At 45.1% G+C, this 10,796-nt stretch overlaps 1 protein-coding gene across 5 annotated transcripts in view; it reads right to left on the minus strand.

Annotated features, from left to right (window-relative positions):
- The window catches only part of SLC16A4 (solute carrier family 16 member 4), a 30,603-nt gene extending 21,353 nt beyond the window's left edge, over positions 1-9,250 (minus strand). For 2 of the 5 annotated variants that reach the window (XM_013962551.2, XM_005677926.3), the window contains exons 1-2: positions 9,065-9,250; positions 6,460-6,572 (exon numbers count right to left, since the gene is read on the minus strand). In XM_013962551.2, the coding sequence (XP_013818005.1) occupies positions 6,460-6,540 (81 nt within the window). In that variant the 5' untranslated portion in view covers positions 6,541-6,572; positions 9,065-9,250. Of the gene's footprint in view, positions 1-5,386; positions 5,513-6,459; positions 6,573-9,064 lie in introns of those variants that run through there. The other 3 variants (XM_005677928.3, XM_013962548.2, XM_013962550.2) reach the window with 3 other exon arrangements.

The following is a 10,796-nucleotide window of genomic DNA, read 5'->3' on the forward strand; positions in this document are numbered from 1 at the left end:
CCATGGGGTCGCAAAGAGTTTAACACAACTGAAAAAAACTACGTTATACTGCTCCAGGTTCCTCTCTAGTATCACCTTAGCTCTTGACCTTCACAAACTTCTTTCATCAAAGATTAGTCTGTTAGGTTATCTCTGCTTCCTCTCATCTCACTCCAGTGCATGCCTCTTATCAATGTTATTAGAGACTTCATTGTTGCGAAACCAATAGGTCATATCATTTCTATCATATCTGGCCGCTCTGCACCATCTGCTTCTGTACATTTCTACCTTAGTTTTTGGGGTGCTAACTGCTAACTGCTTCTCAGTTTCCTCTGAGCCATCCTCTGCCCATCCCCTAGGCCTCACTTTCCCCAGGGTTCTTGCCCAGCTGCGCAGGAGCTACTCCATGTTCAAGGTCAGGAGGGGCGGCCTTGAGGAGATACCCCTCATCCAAGGTAAGGAGCAGTGGCTGCTCTCTGCTGGAGCAGCCGTGAAGAGATACCCCACGTCCAAGGTAAGAGAAACCCAAGAAAGATGGTAGGTGTTGCGAGAGAGCATCACAGGGCAGACACACTGAAACCATAATCACAGAAAACTAGTCAATCTAATCACACAGACGACAGCCTTGACTAACTCAATGAAACTAAGCCATGCCGTGTGGGGCCACCCAAGACGGGCAGGTCACGGTGGAGAGGTCTGACAGAATGTGGTCCACTGGAGAAGGGAATGGCAAACCACTTAAGTATTCTTGCCTTGAGAACCCCATGAACAGATGAAAAGGCAAAATGACAGGATACTGAAAGAGGGACTCCCCAAGTCGGTAAGTGCCCAATATACTACTGGAGATCAGTGGAGAAATAACTCCAGAAAGAATGAAGGGATGGAGCCAAAGCAAAAATAATGCCCAGTTGTGGATGTAACTGGTGATAGAAGCAAGGTGCAATGCTGTAAAGAGCAATATTGCATAGGAACCTGGAATGTTAGGTCCATGAATCCAGGCAAATTGGAAGTGGTCAAACAGGAGATGGCAAGAGTGAACGTCGACATTCTAGGATTTAGCGAACTAAAATGGACTGGAATGGGTGAATTTAACTCCAATGACCATTGTATCTACCACTATGGGCAGGAGTCCCTTAGAAGAAATGGAGTAGCCATCATGGTCAACAAAAGAGTCTGAAATGCAGTACTTGGATGTGATCTGAAAAATGAGAGAATGATCTCTGTTCATTTCCAAGGCAAACCATTCAATATTATGGTAATCCAAGCCTATGCCCCAACCAGTGATGCTGAAGGAGCTGAAGCTGAACGGTTCTATGAAGACCTACAAGACCTTTTAGAACTTACACTCCAAAAAGTCCTTTTCATTATAGGGGACTGGAATGCAAAAGTAGGAAGTCAAGAAACACCTGGAGTAACAGGCAAATTTGGCCTTGGAGTATGGAATGCAGCAAGGCAAAGGCTAATAGAGTTTTGCCAAGAGAATGCACTGGTCATATCAAACACCCTCTTCCAACAACACAAGAGAAGACTCTACACATGGACATCACAGATGGTCAACACTGAAATCAGATTGATTATACTCTCTGCAGCCAAAGATGGAGAAGCTCTATACAGTCAGCAAAAACAAGACTGGGAGCTGACTGTGGCTTTGATCATGAACTCCTTATTGCCAAATTCAGACTTAAATTGAAGAAAGTGGAGAAAACCACTAGACCATTCAGGTATGACCTAAATCAAATCCCTTACGATTATACAGTGGAAGTGAGAAATAGATTTAAGGGACTAGATCTGATAGAGTGCCTGATGAACTATGGATGGAAGTTCATGACATTGTACAGGAGACTGGGACCAAGACCATCCCCATGGAAAGCAAATGCAAAAAAGCAAAATGGCTGTCTGAGGGGGCCTTACAAATATCTGTGAAAAGAAGAGAAGCAAAAAGCAAAGGAGCAAAGGAAAGATATAAGAATCTGAATGCAGGGTTCCAAAGAATAGCAAGGAGAGATAAGAAAGACTTCCTCAGCAATCAATGCAAGGAAATAGAGGAAAACAACAGAATGGGAAAGACTAGAGATCTCTTCAAGAAAATTAGAGATACGAAGGGAACATTTCATACAAAGATGGGCTCAATAAAGGCAGAAATGGTCTGGACCTAACAGAAGCAGAAGATATTAAGAAGAGGTGGCAAGAATACACAGAAGAACTGTACAAAAAAGATCTTCACGACCCGGATAATCACAATGGTGTGATCACTCACCTAGAGCCAGACATCCTGGAATGTGAAGTCAAGTGGGCCTTAGAAAGCATCACAAGAACAAAGCTAGTGGAGGTGATGGAATTCCAGTTGAGCTATTTCAAAGCCCGAAAGATGATGCTGTGAAAGTGCTTCACTCAATATGCCAGCAAATTTGGAAAACTCAGCAGTGGCCACAGGACTGGAAAAGGTCAGTTTTCATTCCAATCCCAAAGAAAGGCAATGCCAAAGAATGCTGAAAACTATCACACAATTGCACTCATCTCACATGCTAGTAAAGATTACTGAAAAAATTCTCCAAGCCAGGCTTCAGCAATATGTGAACCGTGAACTTCCAGATGTTCAAGCTGGTTTTAGAAAAAGCAGAGGAACCAGAGATCAAATTGCCAACATCCACTGGATCATGGAAAAAGCAAGAGAGTTCCAGAAATACATCTATTTCTGCTTTACTGACTATGCCAAAGCCTTTGACTGTGTGGATCACAATAAACTGTGGGAAATTCTGAAAGAGATGGAAATACCAGACCACGTGACCTACCTCTTGAGAAACCTATATGCAGGTCAGGAAGCAACAGTTAGAACTTGACATGGAACAGACTGGTTCCAAATAGGAAAAGGAGTACATCAAGGCTGTATATCATCACCCTGCTTATTTAACTTATATGCAGAGTACATCATGAGAAATGCTGGGCTGGAAGAAGCACAAACTGGAATCAAGATTGCCAGGAGAAATATCAATAACCTCAGATATGCAGATGACACCACCCTTATGGCAGAAAGTGAAGAACTAAAAAGCCTCTTGATGAAAGTGAATGAGGAGAGTGAAAAAGTTGGCTTAAGTCTCAACATTCAGAAAACGAAGATCATGGCATCTGGTCCCATCACTTCATGGGAAATAGATGGGGAAACAGTGGAAACAGTGTCAGATTTTATTTTGGGGGGCTCCAAAATCACTGCAGATGGTGACTGCAGCCATGAAATTTAAAGATGCTTACTCCTTGGAAGGAAAGTTATGACCAACCTAGATAGCATATTGGAAAGCAGAGACATTACTTTGACAACAGAGGTCCGTCTAATCAAGGCTATGGTTTTTCCAGTGGTCATGTGTGGCTGTGAGAGTTGGACTGTGAAGAAAACTGAGTGCCGAAAAATTGATGCTTTTGAACTGTGGTGTTGGAGAAGACTCTTGAGAGTCCCTTAGAGTGCAAGGAGATCCAACCAGTCCATTCTGAAGGAGATCAGCCCTGGGATTTCTTTGGAAGGAATGATGCTAAAGCCGAAACTCCAGTACTTTGGCCACCTCATGTGAAGAGTTGACTCATTGGAAAAGACTCTGATGCTGGGAGGGATTAGGGGCAGGAGGAGAAGGGGATGACAGAGAATGAGATGGCTGGATGACATCACCAACTCGATGGACATGAGTTTGAGTGAACTCCGGGAGTTGGTGATGGACAGGGAGGCCTGGCATGCTGTGATTCATGGGGTCACAGGGAGTCAGACACGACTGAGCGACTGAACTGATCTGAACTGAACTGTACTCTGCGGTGACTTGAATACTCTGACTTATAGTTGAAATCCCTGTGTCTGCTGCTAACTCACAAGTCTCAGTATGCAGATCCTTGGCTGCAGATACACGTGTACTATACTGAACACATACATGACTGGTTATGTCACAAGTCTCCCAGACTCAGTGCCCAGTGTTAAGCCCTTCAAGCCTTCTTTAGGTTTTGTCCCCTTCACATGTCCAATTCAGTGAAGGGCATACATTATCCTCTGTGTTGTCCAAGCCAGCATCCTAGGACTCCATGATTCCCTGTCTCCCTGATATTCAGTTACTCTACAGTCTTAACAATATCTCTTCAATATTGCTCAGATCTGTATTTTTTCTTAAAAGTCCTCCAAAGTCCCTGCCCATCTCTCCAACTTCATATTTATCACCTTGTTTATTCATGAATGTGTCCATCAGTCCATCCATCCACCCATCTTCCAGCAGGTATTTATTGAGTGTGTTCTGTGTTTTGGCTGCTGATCAGGGAACTTGGCTTATAGTGGTGAGTAAACAGACCCAGCAAATGGCCCTGTGCTCATAGAACATTCAGTCCAGAGAGACAGGCTGAATACAGAAAACATTCATGCAGATTATGCAGTTAGAAAGTATGGTAAGTCAGAATGAGACCTTTAAAAAAAAAAAAAGTAGGGAGCTCCTGAAGGATATGTTATTTCCTGGGTTTTTCACTCACCTTTTCAGGAGCTCATCTGTTCTAGAAAAGCAGACTTATACAGGCACGAAAGCATCATCATCCAAGTACCCACCTTACTACTGTGGCTGATTGGCCTGAGTTAATTATTAACATTTTGCGGACCCAAAATGTTTTATGTGTGTGCTTAAGAGTAGCACCACACCCCAAAAAGTGTGCGTGCTCAGTCACTTCAATTATGTCCAACTCTTTGTGACCCTATGGACTGTAGCCTGCCACGCCATGCTCTGTCTCTGGGATTCTCCAGGCAAGAACACTGGAATGGATTGCCATGCCCTGCTTCAGGGGATCATCCCAACCCAGCGATCAAACCCACGTCTCCTGTGTCTCCTGCATTGCAGGCAGATTCTTTATCCACTGAGCCACCAGAGAAGCCCATAAAAAGTGAGAGATTGCTTACTAATCTCATTATTAGACAACTGTTCTTAGCAGCCACTAAATTTGATAACTTCCTATCCTCAGAGCATAATGCAGGAAAAAGTGGGAGAACTCAAGGTCCTCACCAATAACGCCGGTTCTGCAAAGCCTGGGATGTGAGGAGGTGGCCCAGCCACAGGAAGGCTCTCAGATTTAGTGTGTCCTTGTTTTCCTTTTTAGTAACACTTCTGGGAGGAAGGAAAAGAGATTCCGTGTTTTTTAGTAATGAAGCTAATGTTTAACAAATAGTCCTTAGGTTATGAGTTTTGTATTATGTAAATCCTGGCTGAGGACCTCTGCCCTCCTCCTTTCCCATTCTCTGTCATGATGGAGGAGGTGTGGTCCTTCTATACTGTGGGCTGCAGGTTAGTTAGAAGTCACCAGGACCTGCACTCCCCTTCTTGGAAGCTTCTTACTGTAGGACTGGGCTGAGGAGGAAGATCAGGAGGGAAGGATATCTTTGTTGAGGACATCTTACTTGGGAACACTTAAGAGGCATCCTGGAACTGGTGCCACACTCAGGGTTTAAGGTATAGCAGTGAAGGTATCATCAATCCCATCAGGATGACCATGCCGGTTCAGATCACCACAGTCTCACAAGCTTCTGGGAGGATGAGGGAAAGAAGTTAATTAAAAAAGAGTTGGATCTGCTTATGAATGAAGGGAAAAAATCAGGCTCCAGTTTCAGGATTCACAACCCTGTCTTCCTTTCCAGACATGTCAGAAATATACATTGGGCCTAACTCTGGCATAAGTTATGGTTGGTGGGATGGATGGGTTGGGAAGTGGACACCAGGCAGAACAGAAGAAAGGTCCCAGCCTCCTAGGAGAGAAGGAAGTTGCTTGCAGCAGTTACATGTTTACTTGACTGAGCTGGGGAATCCCCTCCCTGCCCACCCTGGCAGAAGCAAATTTTAGCAGTTTCTAGTGCTATTTCCAGAGAAGGCAATGGCACCCCACTCCAGTACTCTTGCCTGGAAAATCCCATGGATGGAGGAGCCTGGTGGGCTGCAGTCCATGGGGTCGCTAAGAGTCGGACACAACTGAGTGACTTCACTTTCACTTTTCACTTTTATGCATTGGAGAAGGAAATGGCAACCCACTCCAGTGTTCTTGCCTGGGGAATCCCAGTGATGGGGGAGCCTGGTGGGCTGCTGTCTATGGGGTTGCACAGAGTCGGACATGACTGAAGCGACTTAGCAGCTGCAGCAGCAGCAGCAGCAGCAGCAGTGCTATTTCTCGGATGGCTAAATGTGATTGTCCCCAAATCCTAACTGCCATGCAGCCAGGGCAAAGCTGCTAGTGGTGGCTGGAGCATTCTGTAGGGTTAAGGAATGCTGAGGAGGACTAGGAGACAGGATGGCAGTGTTTCTGGTTTCACTCAAGGAGAACATTTTCAACTTGAAGTTTCATTGGCAGTTCCTGGCCTCACTTGGATCCCCTTTCCATTCAAATGTCAAGGGGCTCATGCATGATCTTCTTGTTAGGCTGCTCTGAGCCTTTCCCCAGAAAACTTTCTTTCAGGCAGTGGGGAAGGAGAAAGTAAATTACCAGGAAGAAATGAAATACGACCATCCATCCCCAACCTCCATCCAGGGTTTTCTTGTAAGGTTGAAACTTCCTCTTCAGCATGATGCTTCGTTTGTTTTAAATGCAGAAGATCCCTGTGACAAATCCAAGACAGACGTTGGCTTAGTTGAGAAACTGATCTGAACTTTAAACTTTATTATATTTTTCTGTGGTATAAAACTACTTATGCCAGGCTTCCCTGGTGGCTCAGTGGTGAAGAATCTGCCTGCCAATGCAGGAGACATGGGCTTGATTCCTGGTTCGGGAGGATCCCGCATGCCATGGAGCAACCAAGTCCGTGCACCACAACTACTGAGCTGGTACTCTAGAACTCGAACCTGCAACCACTGAAGCCTGTCCACCCTAGAGCCCATGCCCCACAACAAGAGAAGCCACTGCAAGGAGAAGCTTATGTGCTGCAACTAGAGTGTAACCCCCCACTTGGAGCAATTAGAGAAAGTCCACACGCAGCAATGAAGACCCAGCACACCAAAAATATATTTAAAAATTTTAAAAATCACTTGTAATTTTTTTCAGCCCACCTCTTTAAGAATAGATGATTTCTTGTCAGCAAATTGGCACTTGCCTGTCAACTAGAAATTGGCATTTTCCAAGAGCCTTTGCCAGCGACTGAACAGCAACAAGGGCATTTGCCATCTGCTTCTGGAGCTTGAACCCTGTGCTACTGTAGCTGTTAGCCTTCAACACCCCCTGAAGGAATTCAAGGTGGAGTGAGGCCTCTATGCTCCAGGGAATCTGGTGGAGCAGGTCTTTAGATAGATATTTTTAGGAACTGATTTTATGATCCCAATCCTTAACATCTCTTCAGATCTAGAAGATCACTAAATCCCATCTTGATGACTTCAGGTTCTTGTGACTAGCAGAAAACTTTTTGTAAAGTAAGCACTTGATTGCATTGAACTCCCCTCTTCACCAAAATCATATATGGACCTTCACTGACCGCCTCTTTGGAGCAGTCTCAGAGCTAGCTGAGGTGCCGTCTCCCAGGCTGCTGTCCTCATTTTGCCCCAGATAAAACTTGCAACTCTCAAGTTGTACATCTTTTTAGTCAACACTTCTGATGTCTAAAGGTATTTATAGGCTCTCTGATCTCAACCTCACAAATACAAGCAAGGCTTTGTACCATTTGGAGAATATTTGTGGAGGTCTGCTGCCTGACTTCCCCTGGAATTCCAGAGTGCTGACAGTTCTCTTGCAGTATGTCCTTACTTAACATAAGACTGCCCAACTAGACTCCCCTTAATCCTTGTTTATTCCATAATCACGAACCAGGCAGAACCATGGGAAAAAATAGAAAAAGGTAACAAAAGGCTGTGATATGAAGGACATCAAAACCACCACAGAAATCTCTCTTACACCAGTGTGCTGCTGCTGCTGCTGCTAAGTCGCTTCAGTCGTGTCCGACTCTGCAACCCCATAGATGCAGCCCACCAGGCTCTGCCGTCCCTGGGATTCTCCAGGCAAGAACACTGGTGTGGGTTGCCATTTCCTTCTCCAGTGCATGAAAGTGGAAAGTGAGAATGGCCTCTAAAATATGACCAGTTCACTTCAGGCAGGAACTGCAAAGGAGTTGACTGCAAAGCCTGACCTCATTGATTGCTGGGTGGTCACTCCTCACACTGTCCTCCCCCCAGGTCTGAAGTCAAATCCTAGGGCAAAATTGTGTACCACCCTCTGGTACTCTGGGTAATAAGCTCTTAAAGTTAGAAAAATTTTCAAAGGAATGGGGAACTTCAGGTTTGGATATTCCCTTTCACAGCAGTTGCTGAAATGAAAATATTCTTAGGAACTAAATAGACATGACAACCAGAGAAGGCAGTGGCACCGCACTCCAGTACTCTTGCCTGGAAAAATCCCATGGGCGGAAGAGCCTGGTAGGCTGCAGTCCATGGGGTCTCTAAGAGTCGGACACGACTGAGCGACTTCACTTTCACTTTTCACTTTCATGCACTGGAGAAGGAAATGGCAACCCACTCCACTGTTCTTACCTGGAGAATCCCAGGGACGGAGGAGTCTGGTGGGCTGCCGTCTATGGAGTCGCACAGAGTCAGACACGACTGAAGTGACTTATCAGCTTAGCAGCAGACATGACAACAAAGGGCAATGACTTCCCTGAGTGGATTCCAGGCCTGTAAAAAGTTGGAAAGGACTTTGGGAACTGAGTTGGGGAAATTTGAATAAGGACTGTATAGTAGACCAGGTTAGATCTCTTGGTGATTGTGGTCTCGTGGTTCTGTCAGAGAATGTGCTTGTTCTTAGGAGATGTGTGCTAAAATGCTCAGGAGTGAAATGTCATGTCTTCTACCTTCACACAAGTGGTTCAATGAAATAAATACATAAAAAGAGAAATAGCAAAAGGAAAATGTAAATATTCTGAGAGAGGGAGTAGCAGTCTTTATTTGCCACTGGCAGATAGGCAGGCAGTCTGTTTCTTCCTGGAAAGGAGAATCTGCCGGCAGAGTGTGGGGCACAACTGTCTGGTGAGCAGGCTGTGCGGGGAGAGATGCTGGTCATTCAAAACATTATAAAGAACAAACTCCAACACACAACCCCATTTTCATCCTACCTTTGATGTGGCGTTCAGCAAGGGAATCCACAGACTTGAAGCAATCTGGGAAGAAAAGTTATACGGTTTTCTAGAATGTTGCTCTTTTTCTAAAGCATTTCATTCTGCTGCCCTGTGAAAACAAGCAAGCATTGTAAGAGCTCAGGGCTAGAGCCAACTTAGACACTCCTGCTGATGGACTTTACTTCCTGAGGGGAGGAGGAGAGACTGGGATTTGACATTATACTAGGCCCTTCCCTCCACCCACCCTGACCCAGAAGATAGACTTGTTCACCATGATCTCAAAAACAAGCACCAGAGTAAACCAAGTAGAAAATCCTTTGGATAACTATTGTTAAACTAGGAGGCCAACACACTGAGGTGGCTCTAATGCCAAGTCAGCCTATGAAAGCAAACCAGAAATTGAAACAGGGCTACAAAATAGAAACCTAAAGATGACCAGTCACAGTCAACCAGGAATTAGGCTTTGACCCATCAATAACTTCCTTACTTTGCTTCTGCCTTCTCTCTGTAAAAACCTCTCCCTGAGCTCCAGTCAGTGGAGCACTCCCAATATCTAGTTACTGCGCAGTTTGAACTGATTTTCGTTCAAATAAATAGTTCTGGTATCAGAAGAGGGAGCAAAGGAAGGAGACCCTGAGGAGCCCAAGGTCGATACCCAGTGAGCCCACTGGGCTCACTGCTGTCTCATTGCCTCTGGAGGTGGGGGTTGGCCCTTCCTCCATCCCAGTTCTGCAGCTTTTGCTTCATGAACCATCAGGCCTTATTTGAGCATTACTTTTTCCAGACTGCATTCAGAAACTGGCTGGAGTTGCCCTGGGTCCAGGGTTGGGTTGGACTGAAACTGGGCTGGTCCTGTGTGAGGCCTCAGGTGAATAAAATTTTAAGGGTGACAAATAGGCTAAACTTACCAAAGATAATCTTGTATTACAGTGGCCACAGTGGAAAGCTTTTAACCTAGATAAGTTTATCCACTTATGAGGTGCTCTAGACTAAAAGGGGCTCAGCCAAGCACTTTAAGAGTAGAAGGAAAATTATTTTTTCTCCCCTACAATTTTGTTGCTAGAAGCGTACCCCTTCCAGGGCCCAAGAGTGGACTCTTGTCTAACACTTAGAAATTAATAGTCTAAGGAGACACATGTGCTGACAAAGTAAGAGACTATTGGGAAGGGGCACTTGGGCAGAGAGCTGCAGGATAAGGAAACAAGGAGAGCTCCTTTGCCACATGGCTTATAGTCTTAGGTTTTATGGTGATGGGGTTAGTTCCTGGGTTGTCTCTGGCTAACACCTTTGACTCAAGATCCTTCCTGGTGGCACTTTCATTGTTCAGCCAAGATGGATTCCAGCCAGGATTCTGGGAGGTTGGTAGGACATATGGACTGGGGTCTTCTCTCACCTTTTGATGTTTCTCAAATATTTCTGGTTGTTGGTAGCTTGTTCTGCATTCCTTACCAGGATTTCTTATTTAAGCTAACTCATGCAAATGATTACTGTGGTGCCAGGATAGGGCAGGCGGTTTCAGTCAGTGGTTCCCCAAGTTTCTAGTGGCCAGGATGAGACCTGCTGGGACACCCCACTTGCTTGAGAGCCTGCTGATGAGATCCTGGGAAAACTGGCAGAAGCCCCAAAAGGGTGAGAATTCTTACCAAAGTCAGTTCTGGACCACCACCTATGGTGCAGTTTTACAGAGTTCCTTCCATTCTAGATTCAGAGTGGCAGGAGAAAAAAAAAT

The sequence above is a fragment of the Capra hircus genome, chromosome 3, assembly GCF_001704415.2.
Source record: "Capra hircus breed San Clemente chromosome 3, ASM170441v1, whole genome shotgun sequence".
NCBI lineage: Eukaryota > Metazoa > Chordata > Mammalia > Artiodactyla > Bovidae > Capra > Capra hircus.